Source organism: Stomoxys calcitrans, chromosome 3 (assembly GCF_963082655.1).
Source record: "Stomoxys calcitrans chromosome 3, idStoCalc2.1, whole genome shotgun sequence".
Lineage (NCBI taxonomy): Eukaryota > Metazoa > Arthropoda > Insecta > Diptera > Muscidae > Stomoxys > Stomoxys calcitrans.
Genome location: NC_081554.1, coordinates 139692384 through 139712951, shown reverse-complemented (window position 1 = coordinate 139712951; position 20568 = coordinate 139692384). Strand labels below are relative to the sequence as shown.

Sequence of the window (20568 nt, the reverse complement as noted above, 5' to 3'; positions counted from 1 at the left end):
GCGAACTAATATCATTTGTGTTTCAGTGCTAAGTGAAGTGAATTAAAAAAAATAACTAAAAATGTCTGGTCGTGGTAAAGGTGGCAAAGTTAAGGGAAAGGCAAAGTCCCGTTCCAACCGTGCTGGTCTTCAATTCCCCGTCGGTCGTATCCATCGTTTGTTGCGCAAAGGCAACTATGCTGAACGTGTTGGTGCCGGAGCTCCAGTTTACTTGGCTGCTGTCATGGAGTATTTGGCCGCTGAAGTTCTTGAATTGGCTGGCAACGCTGCTCGTGACAACAAGAAGACAAGAATTATCCCCCGTCACTTGCAATTGGCTATCCGTAATGACGAAGAATTGAACAAATTGCTGTCCGGTGTCACCATTGCTCAAGGTGGTGTATTGCCAAACATCCAAGCTGTTCTCTTGCCCAAGAAGACCGAAAAGAAGGCTTAAATTATCTACGAGCATCAAAGAAAAAATGTAAATACAGGCCATCGTATAAATCAACAACAATCCGTCCTTTTCAGGACGACAAAAATTTTTTTAAAAGAGAAAAAACTATATCAAACCCCTTATTTTATCAAGAAAATTTACTTAAAAAATAGTTTTAAATAATAAATAAAATTTTAATTGTAGTTAAATTTAAAAAAAAATATTTTTTGGTCGATTTTTTTTTTCAGTGGATTTGGTAATTTGCTAGCAATTTCGTTATTCGAAATTTCCTTAAACAATCCTGTTTTAGGAGTAAATACAAAAAAAATCTGCCATCTATTGTTTATAGGTAAACATTTTCAAATATGTTTACATCTTATCGACTATTGCAGGTCTTTTAATATACATGTCATAATTATCAGTTATCAATTATCATGCATCAACATTTCGCCTTTTTGCATACATTAACATAATAAGAATTTAGTTTTATCGACCCTACTCAAGATTATCGGCATTTAATAGGATCAATGTTACCATTAGGGTACTGTAAAAACTATTTATTTTACATTTGAATATCACATGGTAATCATTGTTCATTTTCTGATGCTGAGAAAAATTGGCATATGTAATAACAAAACATCGAAACGAAGTATCTACGATCGTCCCTCTTCGTACATTTGTGACAAAGTTAGCAGCTCCAAGCAAAGGAAACATTTAATGGTAGTATATGCGTGCATTTTGGTATCTGTGTGTATGTATGCTTTTTAGTGTTGTATACCATCGTTTCATCGTATTGTTCTAATGGCGTCGGTTTTAGTTTCGTCATGTATGTATGTATATTATAGAAGCTACATTTTGGCCGACGGCAAATTGAAAAATGGTAATATTTATTTTCAAATAAATTTTATGTATTTTTTTTTAGTAAAAATTTATAACAAGAAATATCTCTTTTTAAATATGTTTTGTGGTCCTGAAAAGGACCGATTGTTTTAGTTTTAAAGTTTTTAAAATTTTCTCCAAAATAGCGTCAAGATAATGTTTAACCGCCGAAACCGTACAAAGTGCGGCCTTGTCTCTTCAAAGCGTAGACGACATCCATAGCGGTGACGGTTTTACGCTTAGCGTGTTCAGTGTAGGTGACAGCATCACGAATAACGTTTTCCAAAAACACCTTCAGGACACCACGGGTTTCTTCGTAAATCAATCCAGAGATACGGTTTACACCGCCACGACGAGCCAAACGTCTGATTGCAGGCTTGGTGATACCTTGGATGTTATCACGCAACACTTTACGATGACGTTTAGCGCCACCTTTTCCCAAGCCTTTGCCACCTTTACCACGACCAGTCATTTTTTCACTTTTTAAATTAAATTCACTTCACAAGTTATGCACAAGAACTAATACTTACCATGGATTCATGGATTCATATTTATTTCCAATTCACTTAAAATTATTTTACATTTCCATTGTAGTCCTATATACATATAATACTCAACATGCTTATTCTACATTTCTCTGAGTCTATAATAATTCCAAATAAATTCTAGCAAGGCCAGCCCAGCCGATTTACCATAAGTATCTATTCCCGAATGCACGGATACATTAAATCCTCCCCGAAAAAATGGAAAAACAGGGAATGTAAAACCTACTATATAAAACCTAAGCTAAACTATCACTAACTAAATCTAATAAAACCAAAACGAATAAAAGAAAGAAATGCGTCCATCGCAATAAAAGCAAAATAAAATAAAATAAAATGAACAAAATCATAAAGCTATATACATCTCCACAACTATCTACACTATTTACAATCAGACCACAGGCACCCACTGTGCCGTGGCGTATACCATATCATCCATGCCATATTGGCGGAATCTCCTGTGGTAGAAAAGGGTACGTCCCTCCGAGTCACAAAAATGCATTCAATTCCCATCAGGAGCCATGCTCAAACCAAGGCCGAACAGCGCCTGCCTTTTCTCAGCATCAGAGTTCAGTCCCCTGAAGGTCTCAGCGAACCCAGCAATCTTGGCCATGTATACATGGAAGTCCTGTCCGAACAGCCGTCTACACTCCGCATTGAAGAAGCCCATTGCCTGAGCCGCCCTCTGCGCCGTCTCATTCCTCATTCCAACTGGGGTGATCGTTGGAGAATTCACATGCCTGGCAACGTTGGCATAAGAGCCCGCGGTCATCCTTGGTGGTGGTGGCGCCGGAGCCAGCACCTGGGCCCTCTTTGGAGGCGCCATGGTCACTTTCCTCTCTTGCATGCGCTGGAGTACTTCCAGGCGCTTCGGGCAATTCTTGTCGCTGGCCATGTGTCCGCTAGCCTTACAATTAGCGCAATATAGAGGGGCAACAGCCGCCCTGACAATCTCCCCTGTAGCCGGATCCTTGGATAAGGTCCCTTCTCCCCCGGCCTCGGCCGATGGCACACTGCACTCTCCTGGTCCGTGTGGAGATGCGCATCGCACGCATCTGTGCTCCATGCTGCAATTGGCCGCAACGTGCCCGAACCTCTGGCAGTTATGGCATTGGGTAACCCCTCCTGCTTTGTTCTTCACCATGTCTATTCTGCAGCCCAGTATGTATCTTTGCCTACGGAAAGCCTTCACATCGGAATCCTGGCCTAATTGTACGATCCATCTGTCGTACATGAGTTTCTTTATGACCATATCGCAGATCTTGATGCCAGTCGCGTCCAGGAAGGCCTTTAAATCCTCTACGTCATAGGTGCTAGACAAACCAGAAAGCATTATCGTATATGGCCTCATATTCCTCGGTGTGAAGGTGTAGAAGGACGTACCCTCTCCTATCAAATATTGCTTGACCCTAGCGTGATCTTCCAGTCTCACTAATTTAAGAACAATCATGTTCCTATTCTTTATATCAATATTAAAGAGATCATGTCCTAAAAGCCCCTTAAGACCTGACATGAATGTCTTAACATTTACCCCATAAACCTTCACTATAGGTGGGCTGACCTTACCTGATCCAACGGTCCTTCCCGCATCCGTGTTCGAGTCAGCGCCTCTGTTCCTGGTAGTGGTCCTCTGGTGATTCAAGGTTGTTGTTGTCATAGTTGTTGATGACTTTCCATTATTAGCTTGGGTCGTTTGTGGCTGCTTCTGTGTGGTCTTGCGAATAGCCCCTTTTGACATGTCTACAGTCGCCGGCGGTGCGACATCATCCTCTTCCATCAACGCTGCACCGAGGTTTTCGGCTACCTCGGTGGACCATTCGGTTATAGCCTTACTACCAGATGTAGCTATGGTAGTGCTGTCATAGTTGGTTGCTGTTGGCTGCAATTGGTGCATGGCAGCTTTAGTGGTGGTGCTGGCAGCAAGCCAGTTTGTCGTAAATGTACTACCAGATGTAGTGGTGGTAGTAATATCATTGTTGTTTCTTGCTGACTGCGATTGGTGTACAGTAGCCTCAGTAGTGATGTTAGCAGCAGCAACGAAACCAGATCGTGTGCCTTCAAGCTGTTCAATTTTACAGCGCAGCGTCTCCACAAGAGCACACTGTGCTTCCATTCTAGCAATCAAGTCCTGATTCCGCGCTTCAAGATTTCTATTCGTTGTCTCAAGCCTCTCAACGGCAAGTTGCAATTTCATGGCGTTATAGCTGGAATCGCCATCAGAACCATGGCCCTTCTTCCGCTTCCGCATTTTTGAATCTTCCTTGTCAGATTCAATTGACGATTTAGCCAAATCCATGGGGTGGCCGTTAAAATCAGTATTTTGCTGTCGCCGACAGTCGTTCTCATTGGGTCGTCGACCGCCAATGTCGTCATTGTGGTTGCCAGACATGTTATTGGCACTGCCTTCCAGTGTCACATTCGATAAATTGGCCGGAATATTTATCTCATAAGAGAAATTCTCGGCCGACACTTTAATCGTTTCCACCTTCTCCTCTATCTTAAAGCAATTGCTTTATCTCACTTCACTTGTTTAATTATTTACTGTTCACTGCACTTCACTTGGTGTTGTCACCACGGCTGCTCAGCCAATAATAATAATAATACTTACCATGCTGCGATACCTCATATTTATACAAAATCCGCTCTGAATTTACTACATACACATACGCTTCGATCTATCTTCGGGGTTGTTCGTATACACTTCGTGTGTACAGATACAAATGTTGAAGCATATACGCAGCACACACCCTTATTGGAAACTGTAGCCCGCCAAATTTTTTCTATAAATATCGGGAATCGCTCCGTAAGGCAACTATTACAGTGTTAACAGTGTTTGTGTGCATATCGTGAAGTGAACTAAAAACCTCTAGTGAAAAATGGCTCGTACTAAGCAAACTGCCCGTAAATCTACTGGTGGCAAAGCCCCTCGTAAGCAATTGGCTACCAAAGCTGCTCGTAAGAGCGCACCAGCCACCGGAAGCCACATCGTTTCCGCCCTGGTACCGTTGCTTTGCGTGAAATCCGTCGCTACCAGAAGAGTACTGAGTTGTTGATCCGCAAATTGCCTTTCCAACGTTTGGTTCGTGAAATTGCCCAAGATTTCAAGACTGACTTGCGTTTCCAGAGCTCTGCTGTCATGGCCTTGCAAGAAGCTAGCGAAGCCTACTTGGTCGGTCTCTTCGAAGATACCAACTTGTGTGCCATCCATGCCAAGCGTGTCACCATCATGCCCAAGGATATCCAATTGGCCAGACGTATTCGTGGAGAACGTGCTTAAATTATTGACATTTTAAAAGCCAACTTTTTTTTACAAAAACAATCGGTCCTTTTCAGGACCACAATATTTTTATAAAAAAGAGAAAAAAATTTATTCAAAACTTACACCTTTTTATTTTTATTAAAATAAATAAATATAGTCTTTTTTTTTGGGGATGGAAAAATACACTATTTATATTAAAAAAAAATTTTTCTTTTCTATGAGTTTTACTTTTGGTAATATTGGGTTTCAAAACATGGAGCGAAATCAAAAACTTTTTTTAAAAAAAAATTATTTAATTTACTTTTTATGTGGAATTGAAATTTTTTATTTTCTATTAGCAACAGTATATTTGCTGTTATTCTTTTTGCAAAATTTGATTTTTCGTAGTAGCTACATAACAAGAATGAATGAAGATAAAAACAGGCAGGCCAATACATTCGAGAGAATTTTAACTTTAAATAGATAATTTAGATACATTGAATATACATTTTTTCTGTATTTTTTATTATTTTTAAACAAATGTTATTTTTTTTAGCTATTCTAAAAACTGTTTTAAAAAGAATAAAATAGTATTTTAATATTTTAAATTATTAAAGGGAAATAGATTTCGTTCGGTATGCAACTGTTCTACATTTGCTTGCTTAGACAAGGGCATTTTTCAATTTGTGTTTAATTTCCAAAAAAAAAAATATATATTTTTTTAAATTTGTGATTTCAACAATACATTGTTTAGAATTTACATTTTTAAATTTTTTATTTAGTTTCAAGTCCACTTTATATAGAAAAAAATATTTTATAATAAATGCAATAGAGCTCACCGCACATTTTGCATAGCCAACGACGTTGGTATAACATAGCATCGTAATATTTTAGACTTTTCGTAACAAACGTACACTTTTTACAAATTATGTAACATTTTAATAGAAATCTATCATTTCTATAATATTTTATGATAAAATTTTCCTAAAACATTTTTACATTAGAGCTTTCAAATTAATTTGCAGAAAAACTTTTATTCATGGAAAATACGCCAATATGGTGAATTCAACTGTCATAGACTACATAATAAAATCGATTATTTCACTATGAAAATCATCCAAATTTTCACTTTTTTTTACACTTCTTTCAAGAAAACATATCAAGATTCCATACTAAATTTTTATAAAAACCAATTTTCAATAAAAATTGGAAAATTTTTATAATTTAGTTAGAATTTTATCATAACATTTTTATAAACTTTCAACTCAAACCCTTATAACTCGGTAACGCTTAAAGATAATTAACTCGGATTTTCTTTAATGATTAGCTGGATATCTCTACTAGAAGAATTGTATAAAAAATAAAAAGAAATTGTTACTATCTCATCGTAAAATGAATAATTCTGTGAAAACTTTTGTAAAAATTTTTATTCGCTTCCACACAACGTTTCGCAAAATTTCGTAGTTGACTACTATGTACTTCTCATAATTTCGATGTACCCAGCCATCACTAGTCTAAAGGTTGAAACCATATTTTCAACCAATCAGCGTACACCAGTAGTGAGTGTATATTTACAAAGTGTTAAAGTGTGTTTAAAAAGAAATATATAAGTGAAATCATGTCTGACGCCGCCGTTGTTGAAGCCACCGCATCTCCAGTCGCCGCTGTTGAGAAAAAGGCACCTAAGAAAGCCGCTGCCAAGGCAAAGAAACCCTCTGCTGCCCCAAGCCATCCACCAACCCAACAAATGGTCGATGCTGCCATCAAAACATTGAAAGAACGTGGTGGTTCCTCATTGCCTGCCATCAAGAAATACTTGGCCAGCACATACAAAGTTGATGCTGTAAAATTGGCCCCATTCATCAAGAAGTACTTGAAGAGCGCTGTTGCTAGTGGAAAATTGATCCAAACTAAAGGTAAGGGTGCCTCCGGTTCATTCAAATTGTCCCCATCTGCCTCGAAGGAACCTAAAGCAAAGAGCGCTGAAAAGAAGAAGAAGGCCCCAGCCGGTGATAAGAAAAAGAAGGCAGCAGCACCCAAAAAGGCAGCCGGTGAAAAGAAAGCCGCTGCAAAGAAGCCTTCCGCTGCTAAAAAGACCGCCGAGAAGAAGAAGACCGAAAAGGCCAAGGCTAAAACTGCCAAAAAGACAGGTACAGTTAAAGCTAAACCCGCAAAAACAGCCGCCAAAGCATCAGCCACTAAACCAAAGGCACCCAAGGCAAAAACCACCGCTGCCAAGCCCAAAAAGGCTGCCGCAGCAAAGAAGCCAGCTGCCAAGAAGACCGCCGCTAAGAAGTAATTTTTCCATGCAAAATTACTTATCATGTCAAAATGATTATTTTCGATATTCGAAAGCAGTATATCTAACAGCCCTTTTCAGGGCTACAAAAAAATTTTTAAAAAGAGACCAAATTTAACTCGAACAATTTTTTAATTACCTAATAAATACTATGTTAATTTTAAGGGAAAAGCTAATCACAGCCCTTTTCGTAGCTGTAAAACATCTGTTGAAATCTTTTAATACCATTGTTACCTAATATGGGAATAAATTACCCTTTAAGGAAATTTAAGTAATCACATGTTAAATGGGATTTTTTCCGCAACTGGATTAACTGTTTCACTTAGGGTCATAAACCAAAGCAATTACTAAGAATTATGAAAATCACTTAATGTTAAAGAAAATCTCATTTAGCATACCTAACCAATAAGAGAGTGGCGTACAATATTCCCTTCAAAAATCGCACTTAGCATACCTATTTCATTCTTTACGAGCATACCTACCCATAGATCTCGCGTACAAACGCATAAGTCCACATATACATCTCTACACCATTTCACGCTAACATACTAGTATACATCCCTAAAAAATTTAGTATCAACACACACGCTCACATATACTCGAACATCAATACAACGTTGCATACCGAGTGTTTGAGCATAAGAGCAATATGTGTTGATCATACTACTGTAGATGTAGATGGTGCTAAGCAAGGAGGGCAATATTAGAGTATGGGTAGTATACATATTTTATTTTAAAAAAGTAATAAGGGCAATGTGAGGGTGAGTGGTAGATATATTATTTCTTTAAATTTGTAAATATAAATTAATTTTAGTTGAATAACGAATTAGGTCTCTTTTTTAATTTATTTTGTGGCCCTGAAAAGGGCCTTTGATGTTGTAGGGAAAATATTGTACGACGAAATAAGTATGCCATTTACTTGGAGCTGGTGTACTTAGTAACGGCTTTGGTACCTTCACTGACAGCGTGCTTAGCCAACTCACCGGGCAATAATAGACGGACGGCAGTTTGGATTTCCCGACTGGTGATGGTGGAACGCTTGTTGTAGTGAGCCAAACGGGAGGCTTCGGCGGCGATACGTTCAAAGATATCGTTGACGAAACTGTTCATGATGCTCATGGCCTTTGAGGAGATACCAGTATCGGGATGGACTTGCTTCAACACTTTGTAAATGTAGATAACATAACTCTCCTTACGCTTGGTGCGTCTCTTGGTCTTGTCACCCTTAGTGATGTTCTTTTGGGCTTTGCCGGCCTTCTTTGCTGCTTTACCACTGGCTTTTGGAGGCATTTTCACTTGGTTTTTTTTTTTAAGTCACACAAACACTTTTAACACTGTTCACGATTTTGTGTGTTTGATGGCTTACTCGGAATATTTAAACCATTTCATGCACAAGATATTCAGGTAGACGAAAACAGTCGCTATGTTTACGAAAACAACCCTCTAAAATTAGCTACACGTTGGATCCGAAAGTATAAATACTGCAGTTCATGCTGCGAACTAATATCATTTGTGTTTCAGTGCTAAGTGAAGTGAATTAAAAAAAAAAAATAACTAAAAATGTCTGGTCGTGGTAAAGGTGGCAAAGTTAAGGGAAAGGCAAAGTCCCGTTCCAACCGTGCTGGTCTTCAATTCCCCGTCGGTCGTATCCATCGTTTGTTGCGCAAAGGCAACTATGCTGAACGTGTTGGTGCCGGAGCTCCAGTTTACTTGGCTGCTGTCATGGAGTATTTGGCCGCTGAAGTTCTTGAATTGGCTGGCAACGCTGCTCGTGACAACAAGAAGACAAGAATTATCCCCCGTCACTTGCAATTGGCTATCCGTAATGACGAAGAATTGAACAAATTGCTGTCCGGTGTCACCATTGCTCAAGGTGGTGTATTGCCAAACATCCAAGCTGTTCTCTTGCCCAAGAAGACCGAAAAGAAGGCTTAAATTATCTACGAGCATCAAAGAAAAATGTAAATACAGGCCATCGTATAAATCAACAACAATCCGTCCTTTTCAGGACAACAAAAATTTTTTTAAAAGAGAAAAAACTATATCAAACCTTATTTTATCAAGAAAATTTACTTAAAAAATAGTTTTAAATAATAAATAAAATTTTAATTGTAGTTAAATTTAAAAAAAAATATTTTTTGGTCGATTTTTTTTTCAGTGGATTTGGTAATTTGCTAGCAATTTCGTTATTCGAAATTTCCTTAAACAATCCTGTTTTAGGTGTAAATACAAAAAAAATCTGCCATCTATTGTTTATAGGTAAACATTTTCAAATATGTTTACATCTTATCGACTATTGCAGGTCTTTTAATATACATGTCATAATTATCAGTTATCAATTATCATGCATCAACATTTCGCCTTTTTGCATACATTAACATAATAAGAATTTAGTTTTATCGACCCTACTCAAGATTATCGGCATTTAATAGGATCAATGTTACCATTAGGGTACTGTAAAAACTATTTATTTTACATTTGAATATCACATGGTAATCATTGTTCATTTTCTGATGCTGAAAAAAATTGGCATATGTAATAACAAAACATCGAAACGAAGTATCTACGATCATCCCTCTTCGTACATTTGTGACAAAGTTAGCAGCTCCAAGCAAAGGAAACATTTAATGGTAGTATATGCGTGCATTTTGGTATCTGTGTGTATGTATGCTTTTTAGTGTTGTATACCATCGTTTCATCGTATTGTTCTAATGGCGTCGGTTTTAGTTTCGTCATGTATGTATGTATATTATAGAAGCTACATTTTTGCCGACGGCAAATTGAAAAATGGTAATATTTTTTTTCAAATAAATTTTATGTATTTTTTTTAGTAAAAATTTATAACAAGAAATATCTCTTTTTAAATATGTTTTGTGGTCCTGAAAAGGACCGATTGTTTTAGTTTTAAAGTTTTTAAAATTTTCTCCAAAATAGCGTCAAGATAATGTTTAACCGCCGAAACCGTACAAAGTGCGGCCTTGTCTCTTCAAAGCGTAGACGACATCCATAGCGGTGACGGTTTTACGCTTAGCGTGTTCAGTGTAGGTGACAGCATCACGAATAACGTTTTCCAAAAACACCTTCAGGACACCACGGGTTTCTTCGTAAATCAATCCAGAGATACGCTTTACACCGCCACGACGAGCCAAACGTCTGATTGCAGGCTTGGTGATACCTTGGATGTTATCACGCAACACTTTACGATGACGTTTAGCGCCACCTTTTCCCAAGCCTTTGCCACCTTTACCACGACCAGTCATTTTTTCACTTTTTAAATTAAATTCACTTCACAAGTTATGCACAAGAACTAATACTTACCATTTTCAATTCAAATATAACGCTTTATTTCTAAATTCATATTTGCATGTAACAGAGGCGCTTACTGATAAATTCTTAGAACTACTATCTCATTGCTAATGCGATCTTGAGTTCTCTACATTAAATTCAATTGTACTGCGTTCTTAGGCAACAGTTACTACATACATCAAAATGAAAATTAAAATTCAAACAAAAACAAAAAGTTAGACCCAAAAAATAGATTTTTAAAAAAGGCCAAGGCAGCTTTCCAATTAATATATAACTTAATTCTATCAACTAACCTATACTTAAGACTAACTATGTACACTATTTACAATTGTTGCAGTCACCATCCCTACTGCGTAGGATCATAGACCAAGTCCCTTAGACCATAAGAGTCAGCTCTCCGATGATAGAAGAGGAGACGCCCATCAACATATAAATGCCCTGCCTCTTTGAGTGCGGGCAGAGCAGCAGTCGGAAGATGTTTTTTCCTGAGAACGAAGTCTAGGTCCACAATTCGGCACACAGAGTCTGCAACAAGTCCATTATCAAGGTCCTGGCATTTTTCTATAAAATCAAGGGCACAGCCCATAAGGAACACATCTATCCTTCGATCCCCATACTTGTCATAAACAACCCTTGACGCCGGATATCTGAAGACGCCATTCCCATCGGCGACAGCCCTAAGGCCCAAACAACGCCATAGGACACGCCTCTCCCAGACCCTAAACCTCTCCATCTGACACGACGATATGTCATACCACACGGGGAATGCATGCGCCAACACCGGCCTGACCACCTGTCTATATATAAGAAGGCGAACCTCTTGAGATAGACCACCCCGCATCCGTAAAAGACCACCATATGCAAAATACGCCCTATTCGCCCTATCCAGAACATGATCAACATGTCTCGCAAAAGTGAAACGAGAGTCGAATACCACCCCCAGGTATTTCATCGTATCCGCCACGGAGATATCCTCGCCCCCAATTGAGAGGCGGGGTCTGTATCTCCTAAAATTAGGGAACGTTACCCCCGGTCTCCCTCTTACCACCAGTGCCGAGCACTTACCCACATTCAACCTAAGTCTCCACCTCATATAGTAGTGGTGGAGTTCCTCCAAGAAGGAGTTCATCGCACCACCCACAGTAGACGCCCTTACCCCAGAAAAAGCAAGAAGTACATCATCGGCATATGCCAACAAGAGGCCACCAGGAGGCGGATCCGGAACATCGTGGACAAAAATATTAAACAAAATCGGTCCAAGTAGGGACCCCTGAGGAACTCCAGCGATCACCTGTCTCTCCGAAGAGAGTCCTCTATCCACCCTCACCCTGAAGGTCCTACCCGTCAGGAAGCTCGCCACCAGTCTACAAATCCGACGATCAATCCCGATTGATCGAAGCTTGTAGATGACACCGTCATGCCAGACAGTGTCAAACGCCTTCGCGAAGTCGAGTCCGACCGCAATCGTGCCACGTCCCCGGGCGAGACCCTCAGTCACATAATTCGCAAAAACCGCGAGTGCATGTGTGGCTGAGTGCCCCGACCGAAAGCCAAACTGGAAGTTCTTCAGGACTCCCCTATCCTCAATGAAATCTGTGATCCTAGCGAGCAGAAAGGACTCAAATAACTTGCCAAAAACAGAGAGGAGTGACACCGGCCTGTAACTGGAACAACGAGCCGGGTCGGAGCCCGGCTTCAAAATAGGGACAACCATCGCCCTCTTCCAGGCAGTTGGAAAATATCCCACGTTGAGACAATGGTTGAATAGCACAACCAGGAAAGAGTGCACCACATCACCAGCCCTCTTCAATGCCACATCCGGAATCCCATCAAGGCCACACGATCTCTTCGAGGGCCTGCGGGAAATAGCCAAAGCAATTGCACCACAGTCAATAAATCCCCCATCCTTCCAGAGGGATCTGTCGTGAACAGTACGACCATCAGCCGAAAAGGAAGTGGAGAATTCCACAAGAGGGGATTCATCAATCGCCGCCTCCGCCGCCCCAGCAACAAGATTGCGTAGGGGGATATCAATAGAATCTCCCTCAAATCCGTAGGAACTCCCCACATAATCAGCCAGAAGGTCCGCCCTAGCCGTATCATCCTGAACCGGCGCACCATCTGCCCCATCCAGGGCCCCGATAGGATTCCCAGCCGACAACCCAGCGGCCCTCTTCACACGACTATAGGACCTAGCATCCACACGAATGCCCTCAAGATAACGCCTAGCCCGATCACCCTCAAACAACCTTATCAAGTCGCCTATTATGCATCCTAAATTCCGCACATCAGCCCTCAGAACACGAGCCCTGTCCGGATCAGGACATCTGCGCAAAACAGCCCGAAGCCTCTTTCTCTCACGGATAAAATGCATAATCCTAGGTGGAAGTTCACCCAGCATTCTGCGTTTAATCCGGACCTTCGGAACAGCAGCTCCAATAGCACTACAAAACGCAGAGTCCAGATCCCTTACACATAAGTCGACCTCACGGGGCCCAACATTCCGGTCCACCGGAAGAGCAGAATCCCTCAAACTCGCCTCAAGCTCACGCCTAAATCGCCTAACATCCATCCTCTCGAAGTCCATAAAGGTGCGACCTTCCACCCTCATCAGATTGCCCAATCTAAGTTCAATAGCGATCGCCCTATGATCTGACTCAAAGTCGAGCGCCCTACACATACCATCGCCACCTGCCAAGGAGACTCCCTGTGTCCTGAGGAAGAAGTCTATATATGACCCCGATACTCCATTGGGCCTCGATGGCCTGTCGGACGGAACAACACAAAAAGCCGCCCTTTCCATCAAGAACGCAGCCAGCAAATTGCCCTTCCGATTACGCATCACATCACCCCAGAGGGGGTGCCTAGCATTGAGATCACATCCCACTACAACCTCACCTTCATCCGCCAGCCGTACCACAGGATCCAGCGCTGATACATCAAACCCCGCTGAAGGAGCAAGGTATAAGGAAACAAAGGAAATCGATGAGCCATTACTCCGCCGCAACCTCACCGCACAGCCCTCAACGCCCTCCAGCCGAAGGGGAATAAAATCGTGACCGCAAGTCTCGCGCACAAGCACAGCGGTTCCGCCTCCTCTACCTACCGACCTATGCTGTCTATACATAGTATACCCGTCGAACTCGACCCTGTGACGGTCAGAAAGCATGTGTTCTGCCAGAAGAAGAACATCAGGCTTTTGACCCCTAATGAAGTTCCTGAGGTAATGTCTCTTATCCAGAGAGATAAGAGAGTTTACGTTCAGGAATATACATTTAAGGGGACTAATCATCACAGAATCTTTCTAAGAGTGCTGCAAAAGCAGCATCTCTACCTTTCTCCTCCCTCAACCGACGATACGACGGTCCAAACTCCTTCAAAACCCTGAAGATCCCCAGGAAATCCCCACCTAAGATGTCCCTGCAATCCGCCATCATGCCAGCATCAGACGGCGCAGTCACAGTGGGCCGGGTAGCCCGAAGACCAGATGTCGTCCCTACAGGGCGCCCCCCAATCGCAGCCGCATACGAGACACCAGCCCGAATATCAGCCAAACGAGAAGAACGCGCCTGGCCCCTCGCACGGGCCTCCTCCCTTCGTTCGTTCAGCCTCCCAAGGAACTCCACGCGCTTCGGACACTGCACGTAACCAGCAGAGTGCCCAACCACACCACAGTTGACACAACTCACCTCCTTCGTCGCCTTCCTAAGTACCTCGCCCGTAGAAGCATCCAACACATCAACCGGAACCTCCTCGCCCCTTGGAGGCACAGTGCACTCAGATGATTCATGGTCCTGTCCACATTTCACACAACGGCGGGGCATCCCGCAGTTGATCGAAACATGTCCAAACCGTTGGCATCTGAAGCACTGTGTCACCTTCAGCTTCCTGTCCCTTCTAATCTTCACCCTACAGTGCAACATCCTCGTAACCGCATACACCTTACCGATGTCACAACCCTTTGCCAGGCGAACGACCCACTTATCACCTGCCACGCTATAACCCCCAACGAATTGAGCATTCAACTCAGGCTGACTATCAAAGAATTCAGCCACCTCATCCACCGTAAACTCCGAAGACAACCCCTCAATCACAACAGTGTGAGGAACCAGAGCACTAGGGGTGTGTGTATGGAACCTATACCCCCTTTCCAATAGCCTAGCCCTAAATGTCTCGAAACCTGCCAGGACCTTGATTCTAACCGAGATAATGGACTTTCGAACCAGACTCATAAAAAACTCACCTGGACGCAGAATTGCTCTCAGGAGACTGCTTATTTCCTTGACGCCCGCATCATAGATGGTGACTGCAGGCATTGCTCTCTCTCTAGCTTTAGATACCATAGATGACCCATTACTGATATTAGCTGCCCCGCCGTTAATCTTAGGACTAGTATCATCTCTCTTCACGGCTGCTTCTTCAGACTTCTTTTGTTGTTGGACCGGCTCGTCTTGCCGCTCTGCTGTTGTACTGTCATTTCTCACTATACTCACAGTGACTTTGCGTTTGGGCTTCTTGGATGATTTCGCCCCCAAATTCTTCTTAGCTTCCGCCGATGTACTGGCTATCGGCTCTGTCATCTTCAATAGCTTTTCCTGTGAGGCCGGCGGTGCCTTCACACATCCACTTCCCCCGGGCATTGGCTTATTGAGCCCGGGCTGTGCCACCGGCGTTGTGGACACAGATTCACACTCCATCGTCTGGCCATAAGCCATGCCTCGCAACTCTTTTCGAAATTCCGCAAGTTCAGCTTGAAATCTGGCGTTGTCGGCCGTAAGCTGGTCGATAACACGCCTATAGCTGGCCTCATTCTTCTGGTATTCCTGGATTTGGCGACCATAAGTCTCCAGGAGTTCTTCCTTCTCTCGCAGATCACCGCGGTTTAAAACCACGATGTCAGTCTCCATCGCCATTCGCTTCTCAGGGTACTCCTCATCGGACTCAACCCTCGGACGTACTGACATCTTGTTAACTGGCTATGTGACCCCTGGATTGGAGCACACAGCCACACCAATGCACCTTTGAGAATTCGATGCAGAGAAAGTGCTATACTCTGACACACAATAACGACTTTGTGTCTTAAGTCCTTCAAAATTCGCCACCAAAATCAGGTTCGTTGCTTCAGTCTTCGAAAGCAAATATCTTCTGTTGCCTAAGTCTTCGGCCAACCAAATGCCGACGGCACAATAACACACTTGTTTGTTAATAACAGCTTCACAATTCAGCAGTCAAAAGCGCAGGTAGCTGGTTCTTGCCACCTTTACCACGACCAGTCATTTTTTCACTTTTTAAATTAAATTCACTTCACAAGTTATGCACAAGAACTAATACTTACCATGCTGCGATACCTCATATTTATACAAAATCCGCTCTGAATTTACTACATACACATACGCTTCGATCTATCTTCGGGGTTGTTCGTATACACTTCGTGTGTACAGATACAAATGTTGAAGCATATACGCAGCACACACCCTTATTGGAAACTGTAGCCCGCCAAATTTTTTCTATAAATATCGGGAATCGCTCCGTAAGGCAACTATTACAGTGTTAACAGTGTTTGTGTGCATATCGTGAAGTGAACTAAAAACCTCTAGTGAAAAATGGCTCGTACTAAGCAAACTGCCCGTAAATCTACTGGTGGCAAAGCCCCTCGTAAGCAATTGGCTACCAAAGCTGCTCGTAAGAGCGCACCAGCCACCGGTGGTGTTAAGAAGCCACATCGTTTCCGCTCTGGTACCGTTGCTTTGCGTGAAATCCGTCGCTACCAGAAGAGTACTGAGTTGTTGATCCGCAAATTGCCTTTCCAACGTTTGGTTCGTGAAATTGCCCAAGATTTCAAGACTGACTTGCGTTTCCAGAGCTCTGTTGTCATGGCCTTGCAAGAAGCTAGCGAAGCCTACTTGGTCGGTCTCTTCGAAGATACCAACTTGTGTGCCATCCATGCCAAGCGTGTCACCATCATGCCCAAGGATATCCAATTGGCCAGACGTATTCGTGGAGAACGTGCTTAAATTATTGACATTTTAAAAGCCAACTTTTTTTTACAAAAACAATCGGTCCTTTTCAGGACCACAATATTTTTATAAAAAAGAGAAAAAAATTTATTCAAAACTTACCTTTTTATTAAAATAAATAAATATAGTCTTTTTTGGGGATGGAAAAATACACTATTTTTATTAAAAAAAAATTTTTCTTTTCTATGCGTTTTACTTTTGGTAATATTGGGTTTCAAAACATGGAGCGAAATCAAAAACTTTTTTAAAAAAAAAATTATTTAATTTACTTTTTATGTGGAATTGAAATTTTTTATTTTCTATTAGCAACAGTATATTTGCTGTTATTCTTTTTGCAAAATTTGATTTTTCGTAGTAGCTACATAACAAGAATGAATGAAGATAAAAACAGGCAGGCCAATACATTCGAGAGAATTTTAACTTTAAATAGATAATTTAGATACATTGAATATAAATTTTTTCTGTATTTTTTATTATTTTTAAACAAATGATATTTTTTGCTATTCTAAAAACTGTTTTAAAAAGAATAAAATAGTATTTTAATATTTTAAATTATTAAAGGGAAATAGATTTCGTTCGGTATGCAACTGTTCTACATTTGCTTGCTTAGACAAGGGCATTTTTCAATTTGTGTTTAATTTCCAAAAAAAAAAATATATTTTTTTTTTAAATTTGTAATTGCAACAATACATTGTTTAGAATTTACATTTTTAAATTTTTTATTTAGTTTCAAGTCCACTTTATATAGAAAAAAATATTTTATAATAAATGCAATAGAGCTCACCGCACATTTTGCATAGCCAACGACGTTGGTATAACATAGCATCGTAATATTTTAGACTTTTCGTAACAAACGTACACTTTTTACAAATTATGTAACATTTTAATAGAAATCTATCATTTCTATAATATTTTATGATAAAATTTTCCTAAAACATTTTTACATTAGAGCTTTCAAATTAATTTGCAGAAAAACTTTTATTCATGGAAAATACGCCAATATGGTGAATTCAACTGTCATAGACTACATAATAAAATCGATTATTTCACTATGAAAATCATCCAAATTTTCACTTTTTTTTACACTTCTTTCAAGAAAACATATCAAGATTCCATACTAAATTTTTATAAAAACCAATTTTCAATAAAAATTGGAAAATTTTTATAATTTAGTTACAATTTTATCATAACATTTTTATAAACTTTCAACTCAAACCCTTATAACTCGGTAACGCTTAAAGATAATTAACTCGGATTTTCTTTAATGATTAGCTGGATATCTCTACTAGAAGAATTGTATAAAAAATAAAAAGAAATTGTTACTATCTCATCGTAAAATGAATAATTCTGTGAAAACTTTTGTAAAAATTTTTATTCGCTTCCACACAACGTTTCGCAAAATTTCGTAGTTGACTACTATGTACTTCTCATAATTTCGATGTACCCAGCCATCACTAGTCTAAAGGTTGTATATTTACAAAGTGTTAAAGTGTGTTTAAAAAGAAAAATATAAGTGAAGTTATACCTGCCAGCGGCTTTTCGTTATTCACGTGCCGAGGGCAGGTAACATCGATTCATCTTTGGCCTGGCGTAGCCTGGATGCAGCGGAAGAAAAGAGTCAAGGCATCAACCCTTTGCCAAGACTACAACAACAACAACAGCAAGCCACGGTAATAACATCGCTATTAGGTTTTACCGTGGGTTTTCCCAACGATTAGCGAATTGGATACCTGCGGTCAGTTTGGCAGCCGTCAACAACAACAGCAGATATTGTGACTGAGTGCGCAAAGCCTATGGTGCCATGTCAATTCGAAGGAAAATTACCTCCGATGAAGATTCCGACGGACCGTCGAAGAGCGCGCCAGATAAAAAAGCAACGACAATGCTGGACGTCGTTACAATCAATAGGACCGAATACCAGTCCCTGGTAGATTTGGTCGAAAGTCAGCGCCAAGAGCAACAACGTCTACTGGCGCTTGTTAAAGAGCTTGGCCACCAAGTCCAAGAGCTCGGGAACAAGGAGTTCAGCTATAAACGCTTGCTGGGCTCCTTGCAGAAACAGCTGGCAGAGGTCAAGGGACCTAATGCCAACAATGGCACAATGGATGCCATGGATATGGAGCCTGCTGACACACCGCCAGTGCAGCAGCCCGTGGTCATAAAGCCGATGCCCGGGAAGATCAATGTTGTGAGTGCAGCGCCGGCCTCACACGTGGTGGTACCGAAGAAGCCGGCCAAGACGATATTGAGCGATGGACCTCCTAGCACCCCAGCTGTGGCAGCACCATCAACAACTGCAGTTCCATCAACATCATCAGCTGCAGCATCATCGTTTAAAACAACAATGGCAGATGACCTGCCATCTACATCAGCAGCAGCAGCAGCAAAGGCCGCATCTACTGTGGATAAGAAGATTGCTACCCAACCGGATGGCAAGACGAAGAAAAAAACAAAGAGGGCAAGGGCAAGGGTTGTGGCCGTTTACTCGGGCAATCGGTCCATTCCCCTCAAATCAGCATCAGCATCTGCACCAGCCCCACCTACCCCACCCGCTCCAACGGATCAGAGACCAGGTAAGTCCTCAATTCCGGTGATCTCGGTGGTAGGGGTGAATGTCAAGGGGTTCGCAGATGACGTTAGGGCCTTGCTGGGACACGACAAGTATACGTTGTCGCTGGTTGGCAGGAATGGGGTGAACCTTCGGATCTTGTCCATGGACGAGCATGCGAAGGTTCTCTCCATGATTAGGGAAAAGGGGATCGCTTCGTTCACCTACTCTCCCAAGGGACAGACCGCACGCTCCGTCGTGCTCGAGGGTCTGTCGTCGTCTTATGATGAGGAAGATGTCCGGGCTGGGCTACGTGGTCTGCCACTAAGCCTGGACATCAGACGAGTTGTGAGGTTAGGGGGGAATAAGTGGCTTATCCACTTGGCCAGAGGACCCGACGTTGACGGACTCTTCGAGGTTAGAAGGTTTCTCAGCTGTAGGGTCTTGTTTAGGAAGGACGTGAAGGTCGGGGTCTCGCAGTGTTTCAACTGCCAGAGGTTCGGCCATGTTTCCACCAACTGCGGCATGCCATTCCGGTGCGTCAAATGTGGTGGCGAACATGGCCCTGGGAAGTGCGCCATTCCGAAGGGGGTCTCACAACCCCGTTCGATAAAGGTGCAGGACCCTACCACTGGAGTTGTGACGGTGCGTCCTGAGTTTGCGTTGAGGTGCGTCAATTGTGGTGTTGACGGCCACGCTGCGAGCGCGAAGAACTGCCCTAAGAGGCAGGCTCTTCTGGCCCAGCGGGCACTGATGAAGTCTGGTGCTTCATCTACGCCTGCTGCAACGGCTGCTTCGGCGGCTCCGGTTGGACGCTACGCCCAACGGGGTGTCTCCTATGCTGCTGTGGCCACGGTTCGCACTGCGCCTGTTGTGGCACCGGCCCCTGTTCGTCCCGCACTTGCTGCGGTGCCGAATGGGGCTGGTTCCGCCGCCGCATCCGCTGCTGGTCTATTCGCCTCGTTTGACGCGAAGTGCAGGGATGCTTTCGGTAAGGACTTCCTTACCTGCGCAGCCGTCCTGCGTCAGCGATCTGCTGACATCAGGACGATGGTAGAGGTAGGCGACATTTGTGGAGCCATGATGTCGGTAGTTGACTCTCTCTGCGATGTCTAGAGATCTGAGAGTAGTATTTGTTAATGCCAATTCAGTCGTTTCTAGGCTGAAGAGACATTATCTTAGACTATTCTTGGATAGACACAGCCCTGACGTCATGCTTGTGGCCGAGCATAAGCTGAACGCGGGGCATCGCTTTGAGATGGAAGGGTATATTGTCTTTGCCCAGTACAGACGGGACCGCGTGGGTGGCGGAACGGCTGTGTTG

General features: G+C 42.1%; 3 protein-coding genes and 1 pseudogene across 3 annotated transcripts; 2 read left to right on the top strand and 2 right to left on the bottom strand.

The window, feature by feature from the left end:
* Positions 1–1386: 1386 nt before the first annotated feature.
* LOC131995927 (histone H4-like) lies at positions 1387–1769 on the bottom strand. Its single transcript, XM_059365248.1, has one exon. It carries the CDS (start codon positions 1764–1766, stop codon positions 1455–1457), a length of 312 nt encoding a protein of 103 aa, XP_059221231.1. The 5' UTR covers positions 1767–1769; the 3' UTR covers positions 1387–1454.
* A 2943-nt stretch (positions 1770–4712) lies between these two features.
* LOC131995547 (histone H3-like) lies at positions 4713–5113 on the top strand (annotated as a pseudogene).
* Positions 5114–6692: 1579 nt separating this feature from the next.
* LOC131996261 (histone H1-like) lies at positions 6693–7361 on the top strand (the record flags this gene model as incomplete). The annotated part of the gene is made up of 1 exon (XM_059365778.1): positions 6693–7361. A coding segment is annotated over exon 1 (669 nt), but the record flags the coding sequence as incomplete, so codon positions are not given.
* Positions 7362–10253: 2892 nt separating this feature from the next.
* LOC131996263 (histone H4) lies at positions 10254–10636 on the bottom strand. Its single transcript, XM_059365786.1, has one exon. It carries the CDS (start codon positions 10631–10633, stop codon positions 10322–10324), a length of 312 nt encoding a protein of 103 aa, XP_059221769.1. The 5' UTR covers positions 10634–10636; the 3' UTR covers positions 10254–10321.
* Positions 10637–20568: the final 9932 nt, after the last annotated feature.

Excerpts from the sequence above, each read along its gene's own strand:
- LOC131996263 (XM_059365786.1), bottom strand. The coding sequence starts at position 10,633 with ATGACTGGTCGTGGTAAAGGTGGCAAAGGCTTGGGAAAAGGTGGCGCT.
- LOC131995927 (XM_059365248.1), bottom strand. The coding sequence starts at position 1,766 with ATGACTGGTCGTGGTAAAGGTGGCAAAGGCTTGGGAAAAGGTGGCGCT.